Genomic DNA, 21,682 nt, shown 5'->3' with positions numbered 1-21,682 from the left:
CACCGCATCATTACTTCCTGTGATTTTCAGATGTGTATGCAGAGACTGTAGGTTTGAGGTGACCACAACCTTGGTTTTAATTTCAAATGCGTCACACTGAAGGTCCAATATAATAATATAATAAAATAATAATAATAATAATAATAATAATAATAATAATATAATATAATATAAGTCTTCCTGAGCTACTTTGTTGAGAAAAAAGAACAGCTTTATGATACATGACCCTCTGATCTCATAATGTTTATCTCATCCATATTAACTGTATTTCCTATTAATAGTTTTAGAGCTATTTAGAGCCACACTGTGGCAAGACACAAAGCAATGATACAAACAAGCTGTTACAATTTAATTAAATAAATAACAACATTTCAGCAAGTGAATGAAAAAAAAATCAACATCAAATTCAGAGCCAATCAAGACAAACGCATATGGTGGTCAAAATTAACCCCGAGGTCTTCGGCCAGAAGGATGCAGCAACTGGGAATGATTCCCAATGAAGAGTAGCCAGACCTATGTATTCACACCGGGAATTTATGGACGCACAATACCATGCTATCTTTTCCAAGCATGTAGGAGAATCTAGGGTGTCCACTAAAAATCACTAAAAACATGAAAGTCCCTCTCAAGACCCAGTATTTTTATTTTTATTTTTTATTTTTTTTGCCCCTTTTGGGCTACTGTAGAAACATGGAAGTGCAACATGGTGCCCTCCGTGGAAGAGGACTCTCTCCCAATGTAAATACAAAAGATCATTCTAAGGTAACAAGAATACAAAGTTTCACGCAGTTATGAACTAATGACACACATAATTATAAACGATATATTCCATTTCTGCCAATAGATCCCCCTAAATCCTACACACTGAAGCTTTAAATGAGATGGAAACATTTTCCATCATCGACTTCAGTTTCTCTCTGAACTCTCGACACAGAAAGACATAGAGAAGTGGGTCCATGCAGATGTTTGTTGTGGCAAGAAAGAGGCTGAGTTCTTTTGCAAACTTGCCCGTTACTGTAGAGCAGGGGCTATCTGAAGAATAGTTGACTTGCTGAAAAGTGTACGGGATCCTGATGATGTGGTACGGTCCGAATAACACAAAAAAGACAATGAGAACCAGAAAAACACGTAGTTTGATTTTTTGCTTTCCCTGGCTGTTACTGCTGCCAGAGTTTCTGAAAGACTGGATAACTTTGTTTGTGATGCAAATGTAGCAAACCGTAATGACCACACTGATAAACCAGAATAAACCATTGAGAAAAATCACTGCGTGCTCATGGAATTCCAGTCCTGCAGGTCCTTTCAGCTGCATACAACTGTTGAGCTCTGTCATATTGCCGACTGACTTGTTACTTAAAATGATATTTGGTAAAGCTGTCCCTACAAACAGTATCACCCAGACTAAGCCTGATATCACTTTGCTAAAGGTCAGATTCTGACTGAACAGCTTGCTGCGGGGCATCATGATCTTAAAGAAACGGTCAAGACCGATAAGGCCCAACAGAGTGATACATGTGTACAATGTGTTGTAGAAGATGACACGGAAGAAACGGCACGACACTACGAATAACATTTCCGACGCACCTGGCAAGTCACTCGCAGCTTTGATTGACATGATGAAGGTCATTACAGTGTCAGCAGCCACTAGATTTTTCAGGTACACCACAAAGGTGGAGGTGGACTTAAGGTGCAGAGACACCCAGGCTGCCACACTGTTGAGCAACAAGGCAACTGGGAACATTAAAAAGTAGAGAGCTGGGACGATGTTTGGGTTGTAAGTTAGACTGTCGCACTCTGAGGCATCGTGAGATGTCCCGTTTGACGGTATCACTGCGCCTAAGGAAAAAGAAAAGACATTTTAGAACCCACAGTTCAGCTGTTTTTAAGAAAGATTTTTGCCTTATATGGCTGTACAGTCACATAGTGTTTTATACATGCTGTCCTACTGAATATGTGCTGGATTATTTGGACAATTTCTGATTTGACTTTTTTCACTTTTATGTGAAGAGTGTGACTTGTTTGAGTTCTTCACTCACTCTGCTGGGTAGTTAGAAAGGGTTGATCCATCCCTTCTTGCATTATCTCTCGCTTCTCAGACTCCAAGTTGTAGGCTATGCAAAGCAAAAGAAGCAGTGTGTCAGTTGTTATATTGTTTGCTCCATAGCAGTTTGAATAAATATACCTTTATTAGTATTTTACAAAGGTATTTTACAGTTTTTCTGTGACACACAAATGCCATTTTCTAGTGCCTATGTTCAATGTTTTATGTACAGTACTTCAGAGTTCCTCATTTTCTAACCCTAGCCAAAAAAGTAAATAGGCCTACATGGAACTGCAAATTCTCTATTAATAAGGGAATAAGAATGGCTTTCTTGTCATAAAACGGCAACTCATTTTCTTATTGACTTTGCAAAATAGTGTCGTTGAGGAAGTAACTAATTCAACCCATTAAACACATGGAAACACTACTGATAGAAAGATTAAGGAAAGATATTTATTTTCATGGAAAACATTGACTTCTTGTAGGAGAGTCTGTCTCGACCGAACTTTAAATAACAGAGCTCAGAACAAATTATTTTCTATATATATACATATATAATGTATATATATATATAATGTTTCAAGAGAAGTTTTCAGAAGATGTTCAACAATTATTTGAGTGGCTATCATTGTTATCCCTGACAAATTAATCAGAAAACAAACACTACATTTGTATAAGATATATTTTGATAATAACTTACAGTTGCTGACTTGACTCGCTCTTGTCACACGGAAAGTCCCGAGATGGCAGTCTGTGACAATATACTGACCCGGTAGGTGTTTAAGAAACACTGTTGATTTTCCTAACAAGCAAATCAATGTTTCAGCTTTGAGAAAACCGGCAATTTATCAGGATGTATGCAAAAATAGGAAAAACATCCTGGTCTTTGCAAAAGCAAAACAAGCATCATTGAGTACACAATGCACAATGTGAGGAGTGCTCAGAGCTGAGCTTGAATAGGTGAAGGCTAGGATTTAGAGTTCCCATGTTGTCTTTGGACTACACATGAGCGTCAGACATCACTATCTCTGTCACCTTTAAAATTATTATTTATAATTGTTTACAGACAAGAATAGTCAACTCTAACTTTTATGCAAATCGTCAGCCTTGTAAATGTTATGTAATAGATGTTCCTAACATCGACGTGCCATTAGCTCTGAGCATCATTTACAATACTAAATACACATCATTTCCCCTTTGTTATTGTTATTGTGATGTTTACTGCTGGCAGAAGAAATTACCTTTCCTTTGAAGGATATTTTATTATGAATTTATGTTTCTTTGATCAAAAAGCTAAACGGACAAATAGTTTTCTCCATTTCTGTGCAATGCATTTGTCATTGTTTCTTTAAGTTTATTTACATATAACTGACTGATTGATTGTTTGCATCAGTTATTCCAAGAAATGAAAAGGTGATTCTGCAGCAATTGGTACAGTGGCACCATCATGGTGGTATCTAAGACCTACAGCCTTCACTGGAACGTACTGTCTGCCAAAACAGAGGAAGTGCAATAGCTGTCAGGAAAATATATTGCTTACTGGCTGAAGTATTGTGCGATATAACTAAGTGGCCTCATTGGCTCATCTTAAAAAAAAATTTATTTCACTGTTTGTCACTGAGGAGGACCCTGTTGCATACAAATACTTTATTACTTAGAGAGTGATTCAAGTTAATGAAATCATTTAATGAGGCCATGAGAAACTCAACAGAAGCAAATCAAATAAATATATTTTTGATAACTGAGCACTTTGACAGGGACATTATTATATTTGAATAGATGATTAAGGACAACTGTTGTGGTTATGATTTATTTTGGCATATGAAATAATAGGCCAAATTTTTGTTCTCTTATGCAGCAGAGAAAAATTAATTGAATTGAGTCCCTGTTTAAACTGTTTTATGATAGTTTACCGTCAATAACAACAATAATAATGATGAAGGGAATAATTTACAAATTATCAATAAAACGTTCCTCCTATATAGCTTTATTAGACTATTCTACTGTTATACTTTACACTTACACTACTTATGTTGAGACTGTCCGTGGTGACCCTGTCCCAGAAAAATATACCAATAGATGACATGAAACTAAACTTTACTGATATACGTCACTCAATAACTCATCTGTGCAGTGCTACAACATAGAGTTAAGTCATGAAAACTTGAAAGAGAGGATGACATACATATATACAGACACACATTACATTGTGCATGCATCAAGGTACACTGCTTCAATACATAACCAATGCAATTCATTGAAACTTCACTCTGACTTTTGGATTAAAATGGTTGAACCTACTTTATTTAGGTTAGAATGATAATTTTGTATATCATATTTTCACAATTAAATTGATACAGTACTTATTAACTTTTTTTAAAATAATTTGTCTACTTTGTTTCCAATAGTGAACCATGAATTTCAGTAGATATTAATCCTCATTAGGTCACTAGAGGGCGGTACAACACAAACTGTAAAGACCAATCGTTACATAGAGACAGCTCAGCTTCACTTGCTTCCTGATATATCTATATCTATATTTCCATCAAACAAAACAACAACCTGATTTGTGACTAATTTAGACCCACTTAAATATCTCTTACTTCTTGAAAGTTATTCTAACCGCTAATAGTTTACTTTTTTCTACTGTGAATTCTCCTGTCTTTCACCAGAATATAACCCAACACAGATGCCTCGACCTCTCATCATTTCAACCAGTTTGCCTCTGTACTCTCTGCACAGGTAGATGCAGAGAAGAGGATCCAGGCAGACATTTGTGGTAGAGACCCAGATGGCTAAATTGTGGATTATTTTCATCCATGTTTGAGTGCAGAGATCAGTTTCCAAGCTATCATTTAGCGCATAAGGAATGCGTATCAATTGCAGAGGCACAAAACACACAAAGAACACAAGAAGGATCAAGAAGATGCGCAGTTTGGTTTTCTTCTTTCCTTGGCTGTTGTTGCTCCCAGAGTTCCTGAAGGACTGCAGGACTTTCATGGTGATGCAGATGTAGCAGAACACAATCAGTGCACTGACAAGCCAGAAAAGAATATCCATACATAAAATGACATACTTGTGAAAAATCCTGCCCGCTGAACTTTTCAGGGACATACAGACATTTTCTGTTTCATTAGCAGGATTCTGGTCAGTTAGGAAGACAGTTGGTATTCCTGTACCACTAAATAACACAACCCAAACAACGGTGGACATCACTACACTGAACATCACGTTTTGTCCCAACACCTTTCCACATGGTCTGACAATTTTGAAGAAACGGTCCAGACTGATGAGACCCATCAATGCAATGTTTGTGTATAAACAGCAGTAGAAAATCACATCAGTGTAGCGGCAGGTGACAGCACTCAACTCAACTGTTGCTCCAGGAAGCAAACTAGCTGCCTTTGGAGGGAGCATCAGTGTCATGAGTAGGTCAGCCGCCACTAGGTTTTTCAGATAAACTACGAAGGTAGAGGTGGACCGGAGGTGCAAAGACACCCAGGCTGCCACTCCATTGAGCAGTAATGCAATGGGGAACAAGAAGAAGAAGAGGTATGAGACAGTCACATTTAAGGTCACAAGGCTGGGAGGGGTGCAGTCAGAGGAGGGGTGTGATGTGTTGTTGGACATCATCAGGGCCTGGAAAAAAAAACATACAGGGATGAAGGACAAAAAAAGTCTACGTTCTGCTCCACTAACAATTCAGGAACTGGTATACATCTATAATGCCAGATGAACACAAGTAGTGTAGTAGTTCTCTGGGCCCTGTAGACCAGACTAACCTGCCTAGTTTAATGCCAAAGCGTGTAATACAGCCAGTAGTCCATTAGAGGAGACCATGTCATGGAAAGTACATGCATGTATGACTAGCCTGTACAAAGAGTGATAAAATTCACGTAGGGTAGCAGCGTTAAAAAAAATACTGCAATTCTATGCTTCAACGAATTTTGTTAAAAGACTAAAATGGTACATTGTAATAAAAATCTTGATGGAACGTTTTGTGATGCGAAGCATGTAAAGGCAAAGGGGTTTGACTGTAGTCACTCAGCTCGGGAGAGGACCAGGTTGGGGTCTGAAATGGTGGAATCAGCATATGTTAGGTACGTGTTTGAGACTGAGAATTACTATTGCTTTAAATATTTCCAGCATACCCAGTTGGACCTGATTTGCATTTGTCATTAGTTCCAAATAGCATTTGTTAATATGATTTGATTTTGAATGCTCGACCAGAGCATTTGAATGCACCCTGTTCGCTCAACTTACACTTTTGACACTGAATGATGGAAGTAATGCAATTGCTGGTTTTGTTTTCACCTTACTGAATATAAAAAAAACCATCAAACTTGCATTATTTCATCAAATATAGACACAAAATATATTCCGTATATATATATATATATATATATATATATATATATATATATATATATATATATATATATATATATATATATATATATATATATATATATATATATACATACACACAATCGACCAGATTTTAAGGACATCATGAGGTGCATAACATATATCAGTTGCTTTAAAGCTTTTGTCTATATTTGTCTTCTTTGAAAATATATTTCACTTGGATTTACATTATCAGTAAATTCACTATAAAGATTAGTAGTTCATGCAATGTTAGTATCCATTTACACAGTTCATTTTAGACTGGTGAGTATATACCAAGAAAATGGCCTGTGACAGTAATAACAACCTGGCAGTAAGGGAGTGAATTTAATGCCCCTGAACAATACAGTTTCATCTTAGCAGATATCAATGTAATACCATTTGGATTTTTCTATACAGAACATCCTCAAAGTACATCCATAGTTTATTGTGAATGGTTAAGATAGCTCTCCTCCTGCATGAATAGTTCACAACTTGTGGTTAAGACATTTTGTTACTGACCAAACCCAGATTCTTTTCATTGTCAGAGACATGCACAGAAACAGGTAAACCAAAGTTAAGCCATGCTGATGTGTTCTTGAAGTTCTGATAATCACAGTCTATAAAGTCTTTACTTTAATAAGAGTTCTTTTAGAAAGTTGTGAAAAATATTAAGCTACTCACTACCAAAAATCGTTTTCTCCTGAACTCTGCACTGTGCAACCTGGGAGATTAACACCATAAATTATAAGTGTCCGCCAGCCTCTTCAACCAGGGAGATGCAAATCTTAGAGGAATTCAAATGACATGAGTTACAGTAAGCTTTATTTTTTTCAGGATTCAAAGAAGCAATATCGGTCTTTAAACATCTAAAGGCTGCTTTGTTGCTTCTGTTAGGTTTACCAGCCTTCAGCCTGTATTTCCATTTACCAAATGTGCAGAAAGACTTTAAGACACACACAAAAAAAATCCGATTTGAAATACAAGTAAGAAGTAGATACATTAGAGGAGCCGAGTCATATATTGAAATTGAGAGGGCCATGTGGGATTTATTATTTGGTTATTTTAGTAGTCAGCACAAACAACACGGCCAAAAATACAATAAAGCTGTTATTACATGCTTATTGATGCTTCATAATGAATTTCAGAAACACTTATGTGCCCAAATCTTTTGGCTATCTCGCTGATATAGAACGCACTAAGCACATTTGGAAATTCCATGTTACTGCATGTAGATTCTGACTTTGACTATTTCCTCATTCCATCAATGCTGAACCCAGTGTATGATAACTTTAGGCTTAATAGGTGAGAATCACACTTAGTAGAACAACTCAGAACAATTGCACACATTATGTTTAGAAAATGTAACCTGCTATATGGTTTAATTTTCTTGAAGATTTAATAAGTGCTAACACAAACATGCACTTTCATGCTCAAGCAATATGAAGAGATCATGGTGTACTGACAGGAGATTATTTATTGAACTTGAAGCTCATTATACACATTATTTTGGAAAAATACTCTGTTTTACATTTCTTCTTTCAGTATGTTTTAGTGAAAATGAAAATATAGAAGAGAAACAATGTTGTTATGTTTTTATGAATTTTAATACAGAACAGAAAGAAGAACTAAGAACATGTGCCAGGGTAGGTTCTTCAAGTTTGACACTAGTGAGTAAACGTCAGCAAAACTGTGTATTTGTGTTGAACTTATCTTAGGGGTCATACACTGTTTCCCACAGGTAATTTAAAATACGTTTATTGCAGTAAGTTACAATGTGAAACCTGCAGGGTTTAAATGGCTGTTGTTGAAATTATGTTGTTATGATACAAGCTGTGTGGCATGTAGTTTTCATTGCTTTCTTTCGCAGATTGCAGTGCCAGTCAACATTAAGACAGAAACGAGATCACTGTGTCTCTCAATACACAAAGCAACAGAAAGTGCACATTCAGATACTGCAAAAGTCTTTCTCGTGTCCAGTGGTTTTATGTACAGGCCATGGAGTTTCCCAGAGGGGAACTGCATGTATCTGTATCTGACCCTTTCCCTGTTAGCCAGCTACAAGTACCAGGAGGAAGCCGCAGGGTCTTGAACAGAGTAGTCCTGAAGGACTTGCAGAGGAAGAAGTAAATGAGTGGGTCCAGTAGAGAATTTAGAGAGGTGAGAAAAAGTGTACTTTCCTTCAGCTGAAAGAAAAAGAGCTTGAGTTTACAATCAAAGAGAACGCCTCGGGTCTGGCTCATCGTGTATGGCACTCGGGCGAAGTGAAATGGCACAAAGCAAACAAAGAACACTGCCAGGACCAGGAACACATTTGCATTCATTTTTCTTTTGGCCTGGTGGGCTTGAGATATAGTCCCTTCAGGGCTGTGAGAATTAGTGCGGGAGTAGGATCTGTACAGTTCTTTGGTGATTAGAGTGTAGCATACTATCACAGTCACCAGGTTAACCCAGAAAATCACTTGACAGACATGATTCACCACCTCATGCCAAAATAGCCCAGCCTCTGTCTTCAGGTCGCTGCACTTGAAGTATGGAGAAGTTGGTGTTTTACGTGTTAGGATGACGTTAGGCAGACAGAGAATCAGCAGAGAGGTCCAGATGGCTCCTGAAAGGAGTTTGCGACGGGCCAACCGGGCAGAGTTAGTGCCTCTAAAGGGCGTAAGGGTCTTTCTGCAGCGATCGATGCTGATGAGGCCAAAGAAGAGGATGCTGATATACATGGTGAGGTAAAAGAGCACAGAGGAAAGTCGACAGACAAATATCCGGAGGCCAGTGGATGCCATGTTGGAGTCTGCCAACACCTGCAAAAACACAACGTTCAGACCTTTACGTCTTACTGTTAAACACTCATTTCAAATTTTAACCACATATTTATAAATGTATTCATAGGTCACCTCTTTCTATAAATTGTCACAGATTAAGTAAAAGATGTACGAGCAAAAAAGATTTTTTACAATTTAGAATCCAAGAATAAATGTTCTAATTAATGACTTACAACTAAGCTATAAATTATTAGTAAAATATTGAATAAACATAAATAAAGCTATTAGTTACAACATATAAGCCTTTTGTGTTTGTGTCGCCAACCTTGAAGGGGAATGTGAAGGTCATGATGACATCTGCAACAACAATATTCTTCAGATATATAATGAAGTGAGACCGTGAGGGGATGCGAAAAAACACCCAGACTGCCACACCATTGAGTGACATCCCGAACAGGAAAAGAAAAATGTAGAGGACAGGAAAAACCACTGTCTTCAAAACGTTGTCACGGGAACAAGAGCTGTTGGTGTGGCTGTAACTGCCAGGGAACAGAGGGAAAGTTGTGTTTCTCTCCATGTGTGTAGTCTGAAAATGAAAAAAAGACAGCGAAAGTTCTTTTCAAAATTGCTTAAGACCCCCTCCCCTCTATCCCCCACCCAAACAATGTATTGCCGTGAAAAAGTGAGCCACTTTTATAACTACATTCACAGAAGGTGCACAAAATGATATAAAAATCTGCACAGTGTAACAGCTTTGAAATTTTGCAGAAACATTCAGTGTGCACGTGTTTAATTCAGCATGACATGTTATTGCATAAATAGCCCTGAGCAATATACCAGTCCTAAAAGCAGTGTTTGTAGCTGTTTGGTTAGTTTATCTGGTTTTCATGTTTCATTGTCTTTATCATAGTCTGCATTAAATACAATTTAAGGTTATGTAACTGACCTGATGATTTGGAGGATGTGTGTCAGTGCAGTTCCTCCTGAGTGTAAAGGTCCCTCTCTCTTTAGTATTCTGTATGAACGCTATCCGATAGTGACGATCTATTTAGTCCACTCAGTTTGGATGTTTGGAAGGAAATGGTGTGTGTATGTTAGCGTGTGGTTTGGTGATGTGTAAATCACAGGAAGACTTTCTTGATGCCTTCTCCTTTCTCTTTCCTGTCATGAGCTGCGTCTGCAGGGAACATTTCTAGATCTATTTTAACTGACACGAAAACCCTTTCACTTCAGACTATTAATTGACCCCAAAGGACAGTTATTTGCAAAATATAAACACCAAATTAAACACAACAATAGACATTGTCAGTGAAATAGCATGGTACAATAAATTATTGCATTTATCAAAATTAACCTTTAGAGATTATTTTCTGACCTTTTTTAAGTGAATTCACAATAGTGTCAAATTGTTTGGATTAAGTTTTTAAGATGCTATAAATATGTGACTTCTTATTGCTCTTTCAAAGTGTGATACAAGCTAGTAGGTTCACTCTTTCTCATTCAATGTCTTTTACTTTATGTAATAGCTTGGTTCACTTTTAATTATATTCAATTTGTGTTAATGTACTCTATAAAAGTTTGCATGAATACAAATATTAGGTCATCTGTAAATGTTTTATTATGTTTGGATAAATACATTACAACAACATTTGACGAAGGTGCTGTAACTTATTTGGACCAGTTAAACCTGCTTATTATTTCAGTAGTTTAACAAGTGAAAATATTACAAAACAGGAATGACCAATGTCCAGTGTTACGCAGGGCAGAAATGAGTCATCACACCATTAGTTATTAAACACATCCCCCTCTTTATTTTCCATGTCAGTTCCTTTTTTTTTTGTCCTGTTAGTGAGCTGTAGCCTTTCTGAGGAGACACTGTAGGACTGGTACAGCCTGTATTTAGTGGTGAGGTTGCAGATTTCAGTCAGCTGAGTACGCTTCACCTCACCTTCCCTTTTCAAGAATGCAAGAGAATCTATGGTAGCCGTGAAACTCGTGAAAAACACCAAAGGGGCTTTTAATTTGTCCCTATGTAGACATGAAGATGAAACAAAACCATTCTTTGTTTCAGGTAATTATACACTTATGGGAACATACTTTTGACTATTATATGTGATTTCTGCCAATAGATGCCCTGAGATCCTACACACTGAACCTTTAACACGCAGATATATAATATACCTGACCCAGGTGGATATATTACAATATTATATTATATCTCTGAATAGTGTAAATAAGATTTGGCTTTTGACACAATAAAACGGCTTGCAAGCATATAGCTGTAATCCCCTCTGTTTTATAATGAAAAAAAAAAAAAAAATTAGCAGATGCTTCAATGATATAAAACATCCCCGCTGCTCATAGCTCCATTCAGAATTGGACCTGAATGCCTTTCCAGGTCATTTTGGTTGTAACGTTTTACTGTGCGTTCGGTCATGTTCCATATTGCAAAATAGACATTTCCATTTAAACATTTTCACCCACCAATTGCCCTCTCTTAGAGACAGCATGAAGAAACTTCCCCTTTTGTTTATAATGTTATAGAGAGTCCTGCCTGAGACCTTCAAGAAAAACACAATGATAACCAATGAAAAACACACCAAAACTAATTTTAAAGCGACATATTTTTTACTTAATTGTTATTTTTACTGCCTAACTTTAGTGTTTTTTATCCATTACATTATGATGCGGCCAAAATGTGATTGTCTTGTGGCGATCATAACTACTTATACAAAAAAGGCCTCATTGTTGAACACAGCAGTATGTTACTGATTGTTGCTGTGCGTTCAGAAATTTATACTTTAGAGTTACACTAGATTGTGTTATTTGTTGGGACAAGAACATGTTTTATTTTCTTCTTTTTTTTTTTAGTTTATATCGTTACTTATATATAGCCTACCTATTTTGGGATATATGACCAATTCCTACACATGTGCCGTTTCTACTTCTTTGCTTGTCACATGACCCTGATGACCGTTTCCCATTCCTTCTCCAGAGTGCCATCCATTAGCCTTGCAATGCTGCAACTTCCTGTGTCTGGGGCAAGATTGGCAGAATCAGCAGCATTCAGTTCCTGTGAATAGATGCTTGTCAAAATGCCTGCGTGGACATTTAATGGTCTTGTTGTTGTCATTGAATGTACAGCTCGGTCCAAATTTCATCACATTCAAACTACTGTATGCGAGGTCAATTTTCCAGCCCTCCATTTTTACGCCCAGTCATGTTTCCCCCAGCTGTGATCTCTGCACATCTGCGTCTGATCAGGAGTGAATCAAGTATGCATTCTCCTATGCTCCTAAGCACATGCTGCTTTTCAGTTTCACAATATCGGCGTCTTTTTGGTGACCTTTCCATTTTGCTGCTTTGCTTTCTTTTGCTTCCATTCCTTGTTAAATATCTTGAGTTTCAACTCATGTCTGACCTAAGTGGTCAAAAGATCTATCACTTTTTGAATTACAGTACACCGTCGATTGTAAAATATGTTTGCTGTTTTTCTTTTATGTAATAAAGTTATAAAATCACAGACTTCTCCAAGACATCGGTCCTGTCAGCTTCTTGTATTTATGTTTCAAATTCAAATTCAATAATTTACACAAAGACACCGTAATCAAATAGTATGGTAATGCACAGTTGTAGACATGCATGCAAAACAAAGGCAAAGTTGCACAATATTCACACACACTGCAATCCTCGTCAGCTCCCTCTCAGACAGACAGGAAGAAGGGAATGAGGAGAGGAAATAAAAGAGCGTAACACAAGACTTGACTGAATTTCCATTTAAACCCCTCTGAGCCTTCTCAATACACACACACTCGAACACATATGCTTTCTCCACTCTGTTGACACACTGCTTTCCTCACCTCCCTCATCACCCCTAAGCCTTTGAGTCACCACTTACCGCTCTCACTTTCTGCCAGTCACCCGACCACATGCCTACTCAAACACAGCTACTGTTCTACCAGCAGAGCCCAAATTTATTTTCTCAAAGAAAAACTTCTCCAATCGGGGTATTACCTTAAGCAGCTCAGCTTTGAGCAAAAATGTCCTGTCTTTGAGGGAGTCATATGGTTGGGGCAACTGTGAGATTGAGGAAAAGGTGATGGAAAAAAATCCTGCTGTTTGAAGGAAAACATCAGGCTAGAAACAGACAAAGAGCTATAACAGCTGTGGTCTGAAGATGCTGGTTGATGCGAGGGCAGGCTGAGGCTGTGACCCGTTAACTCTATGTAATGGCCGATGGTTGATCATCTTGTCATCGTGACAGGATGAAGGAAGTCAGAATGGAACTTCTTAAGACATAGGCAGATAGAGAAAAAAAACGTTCATGGTGGTCCTTGCTTGTGGTTTGTTTGCAACTGTCTTTGTCTGTATGTGTGCATGTTTATGTGTATACTTTTCCTTTGGCGGGCTTTCAAATTAGCGTCTGCTCGCATAGTGAAAATGTGTGGTCCACCCTTTGTTTTGACAGTGTAGGGTTTCCCTAGCTACTGCTTCTGCTGGTGTGCTGTTCAGTGTAGGTTCCACTGTGTCTGCCTGCCACATGGTTATTCACACTGACAAGTCCAAAGCAGCTCATATGGCGGCGAAGCGGGAGATAGGTATAACAAAAAAAAATACTGTGAACTACAGTGTTTCTAGTTTTTATTGAGGATGAAACCATATTTGCTGTCATAAAGCATCATTACACTTTCATGGTAACAACGTTCTTGGAAGAGCTGTTCTATTACAGCTGCTAGTTTTATTTCTGTTGGCGCTTTGTGATGGTTGGTCACTGCTGACTTGAGTACATTCTTTCATCTCTCCTGAGCCCCATGTGTCCAGTGTGTTGCTCATCTGCAGGGGTCCAACTGGCTCCTGCTGGTCTCCTCTGCTGGTGAATGATGTCGTTGATTCCATCCTGAGGTCCAGTCCGTTGCGCACGTCGGTGTTTTCCTAGCAACTGCTTTTGTTTGGGTTTTGCTACAAATCACTTCTCATGTCTTGGGTCTGGCATATGCATCAGGGAATGACCTACAAAACACTACCTGGCTTACATTACTGATGTTTCCACAAATACATCCGTTATATTTCACAATATACTGGGAGTTTTGTTCACCTCATGACCATCACTCAAAGTGGAACAGCACTCATTGGCATGCAGTGCCGGCACTTAAACATTGTACTCTTTGGTGTACCGGGACATTTTCTCATGATCCGGACATTCTCACAAGCTGCCGATGCTCTTTTCTGCCTTGGCCATATCGGGTTATCTTTGCGACTAATAACGGCCCCACGTAAACTGCATTATCCAGCGGGCACTACATGTCGCTCATCTGTTCTTGTTCTCGCCTACCGGCTTTCCTCTGTTGGTGGCTTGTATAGGTAATATTACATTAGTCTCACAATAATATCTGGCTCCTTAAGGAACACAGAGTCTGACAGTAATAACGTAGCTTCAAAAGTCATATAGTAGGCTAATTAGGCTGCTACTAAATGCAGGCCGGGAGGAGCAAGCAAGCGTAGGCGCCACTCCAGCAGAGATGAGCTTGTTGATGCAACGTTAGCATCAGTAGAAACATCTGAGGCTATTGCCACAGTTAGCACAGTTGTCTATGCAAGTATGTGAACATCTTGTTCAGTGATGACAATGTTGTTGTCCCCCCCGCCCCCCCTCCACCAAAATATATTTTTGCTACCATCAATTACTCAATCAGATGATACATCCTAATAGACCTTCTGGCAGACATTTTGACTTGTTATTGTAGGAAAAGCATAAGTTTATTGATGGTTGCATTCCACTTGATTGCTTTTGTAAATGTTGGTTCACTGTCTTGGCTTACTTTGGACTCTTAATTGAACTGAGCCATCATTACCACACCTGTGCTTTCTCTACAATGACAAGTCAAAATGTCTGCCATGAAAAGGGTCTATTGTATGTTGATTCTTAACATCAATTGACCGAAAGCTGCAATTACCTGCATCTGTTTCAAATTTCAACCCCACTTACAAATTCAAAGCCCTCTTGCATGTATATCCCTAACTATCTGTACAGCTGTACTATGGTTATGATGACAATGTGAATTCTGGACCTTACCTATGAGGCCTAGTTGATGAATTTTAGCACCTCGGAGCATCCTTTATAAATCATTGCTCTACCTAAAGCCCATGTTGGCCATCTAATGTGGAAAAATTGCGATGTTGGAACACATAGCTTTACCTTTTGTTGCACTTGTCTACATTTTCCCCTCACCCACTGAAAGTAGGATAAAGAGCTGTGGCATGAGAATTGGAAAAAAAAAAAAAAGATGGACAACAGCTCTCTTTGAGTAGCTGGCTAGTCTGGGATACCAGAAATATTTGACAGGGTGTCTCTGTGTGCTCAGCAGAGACCTGTGAGCACATAGAAGGCAGGAGATAGGCCAAAGGGAAAGGTTGTTTCAGTTATTAACCACAATAGTGGTGAAGCAATGTGCAAAAAGCTCAGTGTCCTGCACAAATAAGAAAGGCATTAGATGTAAATTGTTTAAACCTTGACACACATTATTAATGTGAAAATGGAGCCCAAATTTCAAGCCCTACAGAGAACTAAATACAAGGCAGCACAGATGTACTTTATGTGTTACATCATGTTATTTGAAACAAAACCATCCCAACAAATTCTTTGGAAATTGCTTATAAAGCAATATGTCATAAAATGCTTTAGGGAACGTCTAGAGCAACTTTTATGATCCAAGTAGCAAACATGACTTCAGTGGGAGCTGCCAAGCACAGAGCTATTGAGGGTTTGTTTTTCCTGTGATGTCATTGTGCTATCTGAGGTTGCTAGGTGCCATTTATGTAGGGCAGACAAGCCACAGCAGGTGATCTAAATGATCTCATGTAAAATGGTGTAAAACCAACCCTGTGAAACTGTTTACGTGTTGAACATAATGACACCATTATGTCTGGCTGGTTTAGTTTCTTGGACACTGGAGTATTTCTAAGATTTTCATATTTAAATCTTATGTATTGTGTATTTTGTTAGCCCACTATTTTGAAACACAGAACAAACACAATTTGATGATTACAGCTTTTGATGCCTTCTTATCCTTATCCTTGTGAGGATAATACTATCAGGACATGACTATATCTTCTATCTATGAATCTTTTTCTCAGAGTTAGCTGTCATGCTGTGTTTCCTAAATAAATCAAAGGTATAATCCATTATGAGAATGACATTCACAGCTTACATACTTAGATCATTTACAAAATAAATTTCTAGAAAAATATCTGTCTAGACGACATGTATGTATACTGTAAACTGTAGAAGGAATTTGTATAGAGCTGGTGAAGGTTAAGACTTCTGCTGCTGTCTTTTTTTATTTATAGGTGTTTAGTGTTTCTTCAGCTGTGTCCCAGATCCTCCAGATTGCATCTAAATTACACATTGGCTCCACTGCAGAGTAGTAAATTAAACTCATTTCTTGAAGCATGAAGGAAATGCTGGCTGGAGAAATGGCTGAGTAAAGGAATGCAAACACAATATTTTCACAACAGTCCTCTAGCTTTGGCTTTGTTTTCTTATTCTGGAAATAATTCGATTTTTTTTTTTTATATATATGAATTTATCCTCTTATCCCAGGAACTATGTGCAGATATCACATAAATTAATATATTACATGAAATAGTCATTTAGAGTCATTTCTTATCCAAAGCTAATGCTGGGGATGCCATAACGTAACCACTAGGCTACTTAATGTGTCACATTGACCACAGGGTGATTAAAAATATGTTAAACACTGACGCATGTCTGTGTAATTAAACCCCTTGTTTGATGATGGTCACTAGAAGTTTCATAAGCCTTTAGGTCCCATGACGTCCCACCCCCACTTGAAACGTTTCTTGAGACCGATAAATCTGTCAGCCAGAAACATGGACCTCTGCTGTAAAGTAGCAGTGCCACACTGTTGATGCAGCTTAATTAGGCGAGCAGGCTTCTTTAAAGGCTTTGCCCACTTTAGGACTCAATAATTAAGAAGTCCTTTGATATTTTTAGTTTGGTGTTTATATGACTAAAGTGAAAATGGTTAGGTATACAACAGTGGTCTTCAACAGTCCCCCTGGTTACTCTCTGAGGACCAAAGGAACACATCTGCACCCAATCAGATTGGAAAACCCCCACTGAGGTACTTCTATTGCCCTCGGGGCAGAGACTGAGGAATATGGTCCCATTAAAATGTGAACACAACTCATTATGATTTATATAAACCCTGTGTACTATTTTTTTGTAATTTATTACGACCCACTCGCATTTAATATGTGCTGTATTTACTTTCTGAAACCTTTGGCCAATTTATGGCTAAAGTTAACTGATATATGATCTTGTACCAGGCTCACTTTTATAAGAATTTCATTTTTATATGGTAAAATACGTGGAGACACGTCCTTGAACAACTCTTTGTGCCTGTGTAGAGATGGCTCAACTTGTTATTTTCATCAAGTAGTCAATAACAGGTCCTTTATCAAATAGATAATCATGAAGGCCAAGGCCTCAGCCTGAAGAGAAATGTATGGTCTGAGTCTATGAGGACCACGCCCACAAGAGACATATAAATACTGACTGTAAACGCTCGTACTCTGAGCCTTTTACTCTGTAACCACATGATGTCGGTGCATTGTTAAAACGCTCCTTTTGTACAAGATTAATCAACTGCTAATTAAACCTTTTAACTTGTATTCTGGCTCCGGTCTCCTCTGTCTAAAAGTCAACAAAAAACTCTTGACACTCATATACCTTGCTTATAGTGCCTTTAGGCTCACTTTTAGAGCGCTTTCACACTTACTTTGTTTGGTCTGGACATTTTGACTTTTCAGTTTGTACTGAACCAATATGGAAGGTACTAAAGTTGCCTCGGACCATGGTCCAGATCAAAAGACCAAAATTTGGTCCAACCAAAAGAGGTGGTCTTGGTACGAATCAACCTGAACCATGGTTCAGTTTGTTTGCAGTCTGAAAACACTTTCCGGATGGTTTGGGCTTTTGAAGCATTGACAGGGAAGTGAGGCACTTGGTAAACAATAGAAGAAGAGGAAAAAAATTGAAAATATGTAAAAATGAGCTGTGGTGGCACATGGAGAGAGGAGGGAAGCATTTAACTGTAACTTGGTCTGTCAAGGAAGTCAAAAGTCAGCTTTAAAAATGCAGAAACTTATTTTCTGACAGGAAAATATGTGCCAGTTGTAATGGCATAATAATGATAATATAGTGGCAATAAGTTCATTTATTTTTCTCCATTCAATCGGAAAAGGCCTCTTGACAACATGCCTACATCAAACGGATACTGTCTGCAATCCAATCAATGTCAAATATAGGGACGTAAGTGTGTCATACAAAGTGGGATTGCAAAATTGCAATGTGAAACCAAAACATCCGGATTAAATGTTTACAATGTAACAAGAAACTCGTCCTTGGGCTGGACTTTCAGGCGTGAAAACGTCCTGACTCTTAAAACATAAAGACACTATCTGGGGAAGAAAAAGACCTTGACAAGGAGGGCTTATAAAGTTCTACTGCATATCTCCATATTGTTGTTCTGAATGCATGACAAGTGATGTGTGCATACTTTCCTCACCCTTGACAACAACTTAAATATTAGCTGAAAGATACAGTCCTAAAGCGAAGGTTCAAGGAACCAGCATCACAGCATGACAGATCATACCTTGAAGAGAGGTGCGAAGATGGATTGGTCTTACTTGTGTCTGAAAGGTGGAGGTGTGGATTCTACATGGTTGGTGTGAAATTCCAGCAAGACCACAGATACTGACATAAATGCTGATCTATTGTATGAGCGTGTGTGTGTCCAAAAGACAGTGTGTGTAAAAGATAGACCAACTTCAGTATTTTGATAATATTTTCTCACCCATAAGCTTGGATTGCAGCAAAAAAAAGCAAAAAAACAAAGCAAAAAAACAAAGCAAACAATCTACTTTATTCTGCTCAGTACTGCCTTTACAAGTTCAAAGAAATAAGACAGACTCTCCAAGCTAACAGAGGAGTACTGTTTGAGACTGCTGTCGGTCAGCTCCCGACAGTCCTCTACTGAGAGCTCAATTTACATGTTCAGGCTGCTAGCACTCTAGTTGAAGTATGGAATTCATACCACAGACCAAAACTATGTCTCACCATTCCCTGGTTTCCCACATCTATTCATTCTGTGAACGTTTCTCTTCCTTTTCACTTTTTCTAGGTTAGCTCCTTTTCTCCCTTTTTAACTGTCAATCCTCATTTCATGTAATGTATATGATTTAAAAAAAAAAAAAAGCATTACTCATATAGGTGAATTTTTGAGTCAAAGACCTTTGATGTCGAAACAGGGGAAAGAACTAATGTTTTTCTGATACCATTGACGGTCCGTTTAATTTTGCCTTAGTATAGTGCATCATGGCTCTCTTATGGCTCCATTGGCCCTCAAACTGGGCCATTGCTGATGGTATTAGTTCCATCTGTGCTGTTCCTACTATGACAAGGCCACATATCTGCTGTGAACAATGTGTCTTGAATGTTAATTTAAAGTTAATGTTGTTTTAACCAAAATAATTATTAGGCAGCAGGATTATGGAAAAACTACTAGCCCATTTTTCATGACAATTAGTGGAAGGGTGTAGCATTGGCCAAGGAAGAACCCTTTTTTTTTTTTTTTTTGGGCAGATCTGAATCACATTGTGGATCAACAAGCTATTTTTCTCTCTTATTAACATTGTGAGGGTTTTTGGCCCACTAAATGCAAGTCATCTTAATCCTAAATCCTGTGTCGCATCTGTCACGTTGACGAATGGCAAAATGAAAATATGTCTTAGCTTGAGAAGGAAGTCACAGCTGAAAACTCAAAAGTCACTTCCTCTACACAGTTTATATAATTTGTAAGATAAAAACCATGGTTGACCTGTAGGTTGACCTATTATAGTGTACAGAATAGAACAGAAAATAATTAAGACTTAACTAAGATATATTTGAGTAAAATCAGAGTCGCTAACTGAATTTTGTGGTCTCTGGTTTCTGGAGTGAAGATGGACAGCCTTGTTGATGGATGGGGAATACTGAGCTAAGAATTACTGGTTGAACAGCATCCATGTAAGGAAAAATAAGCAAATAGTGAGTCTGTGGTCTACTATAAGGTAGTTTGGTGGTTGCAGGTTGGCAGCTGAGTCGAGACAAGAAAGCAGTAAATAATTGTGGAAAAACCCCACAATCTGCTGGCAGGTTGTACAACTTAACTTGTGTGTATTGTGAGAATTTAGCAGAGGGTGGACTGTTGGTAATGAGGACAATTTTACCTGGAAGAAGTCACTTGATCACGAGCAGATTTCTACTGTTTTTCCACGAGCTTTGAGGTGGCCATCCTTCAACCCACCTCATCAAGTGTAAAAACAGGTTCTGTTTATCCTTCTCGTGACATGGTAATGGTTGTGCAAGTCTTCATTCTGACATGTTTCAACAGCTGCGACCAGAGATTGGATTCAGAGGTACAGTATATTTGACCTGGTGAAGGGGAAATTCATGCAGTACAAAACAGTTTTTCAAATAGTACGTGGTGGACTTCAACTGTGTTCTTTTAAACATCCAAGAGGAAAGGAGAAAATGGGAAAATCATATGTTTAAAATCCTCATAAATATCCCAGTCAGTGGAAGGTAAATGCCATCATTCCCCAAACACCAACCACAAACCCAGAACTGAAAAAATAAACTCCTCACCATCCACAGAGGGCACACGCTGTAAATGATGAGCTATTTTACACATTGAAGTGCCACATAAAAGAAAATGTGATGTTTTTAACTGCTTTGATTTGTTAGATTGTCACCGGGCTCGCATATGAAAGCACTTTTCTCTCGAATCACGGGGCAAGTATCCTGCATTCCAAAGTTTATGGAGGACAATTCCCTCTTTCCCCATATCTGCCTGGGTCATATCACACCGCTCTGGATCGGCTCTAAACTTTGGAAATATTTTTGTTTTTTTCTGAGATTTCACAAATTGATTTATTGGAATATACATATTTGATGACTAATGAACAATCTCTTTCTCGAGTCTGCAGCCGTTTAGCATTAAAGGCCAGTGTAAATGTATGTTGTTCGGTTTAAAGCTGTTGTTCATGCATTAGCAGGAACAGACTATGGAGAAGATTAAGATATCTCTTTATCAGAAACATTTTATAGTACAGCCAATAGTTACATACAGATTACTGGGATAATTTATTTACAATATTCCTTCAGCTAAGTCACTGCAGTAGATTTAAACATGGAACTTTGACTTTTCTTGAAAGTATAAAACTTACTTCAACACAAATTTGAGATTTTGTTGTGATTCATGGCTACTTTAAATGTGCATTATTAGAGAGAATCCACAAGTGGAGCAATTTACTCAGAAATTGTTTCCAGTAGTTGTCCTTAAGGCATAGGACATATGTCTTAAAGTAAAATTGCTTCTTTAGATTAAAGAATGTAAATCTTCTGACAGTTGCCAAATAAGTGTCG

At 38.1% G+C, this 21,682-nt stretch overlaps 3 protein-coding genes across 3 annotated transcripts; all 3 read right to left on the bottom strand.

The window, feature by feature from the left end:
* Window positions 1-850: 850 nt before the first annotated feature.
* LOC138625489 (P2Y purinoceptor 13-like) lies at window positions 851-2,067 on the bottom strand. Its single transcript, XM_069706443.1, has 2 exons — window positions 2,037-2,067; window positions 851-1,836 (listed from the first exon to the last, which is right to left on the bottom strand). The coding sequence occupies exons 1-2, from the start codon at window positions 2,065-2,067 to the stop codon at window positions 851-853; spliced, it is 1,017 nt and encodes a 338-aa protein (XP_069562544.1).
* Window positions 2,068-4,684: 2,617 nt separating this feature from the next.
* LOC138625488 (P2Y purinoceptor 13-like) lies at window positions 4,685-5,695 on the bottom strand. Its single transcript, XM_069706442.1, has one exon. It carries the CDS (start codon window positions 5,672-5,674, stop codon window positions 4,685-4,687), a length of 990 nt encoding a protein of 329 aa, XP_069562543.1. The 5' UTR covers window positions 5,675-5,695.
* A 1,775-nt stretch (window positions 5,696-7,470) lies between these two features.
* Window positions 7,471-10,253, bottom strand: p2ry12 (purinergic receptor P2Y12). The gene is made up of 3 exons (XM_069706452.1): window positions 10,139-10,253; window positions 9,518-9,778; window positions 7,471-9,231 (listed from the first exon to the last, which is right to left on the bottom strand). Exons 2-3 carry the CDS (start codon window positions 9,767-9,769, stop codon window positions 8,413-8,415), a joined length of 1,071 nt encoding a protein of 356 aa, XP_069562553.1. The 5' UTR covers window positions 9,770-9,778; window positions 10,139-10,253; the 3' UTR covers window positions 7,471-8,412.
* Window positions 10,254-21,682: the final 11,429 nt, after the last annotated feature.

This window comes from Brachyistius frenatus, unplaced genomic scaffold (genome assembly GCF_029030835.1).
Source record: "Brachyistius frenatus isolate BFR_SWC_R1_liver_20210118 unplaced genomic scaffold, ASM2903083v1 Contig_62, whole genome shotgun sequence".
Taxonomy (NCBI): Eukaryota; Metazoa; Chordata; class Actinopteri; family Embiotocidae; genus Brachyistius; species Brachyistius frenatus.
This window is presented reverse-complemented; position numbering and strand designations above follow the sequence as displayed.

Bases quoted from the DNA above. Each gene is read 5' to 3' on its own strand.
- p2ry12 (XM_069706452.1), bottom strand. From the start codon at position 9,769: ATGGAGAGAAACACAACTTTCCCTCTGTTCCCTGGCAGTTACAGCCAC. The intron at 9,232-9,517 runs GTTGGCGACACA...GTGTTTTTGCAG, and splicing joins CCTTCACATTCCCCTTCAAG to GTGTTGGCAGACTCCAACAT.
- LOC138625489 (XM_069706443.1), bottom strand. From the start codon at position 2,067: ATGGATCAACCCTTTCTAACTACCCAGCAGA. The intron at 1,837-2,036 runs GTGAGTGAAGAA...CTTTTTCCTTAG, and splicing joins CTTTCTAACTACCCAGCAGA to GCGCAGTGATACCGTCAAAC.
- LOC138625488 (XM_069706442.1), bottom strand. From the start codon at position 5,674: ATGATGTCCAACAACACATCACACCCCTCCTCTGACTGCACCCCTCCC.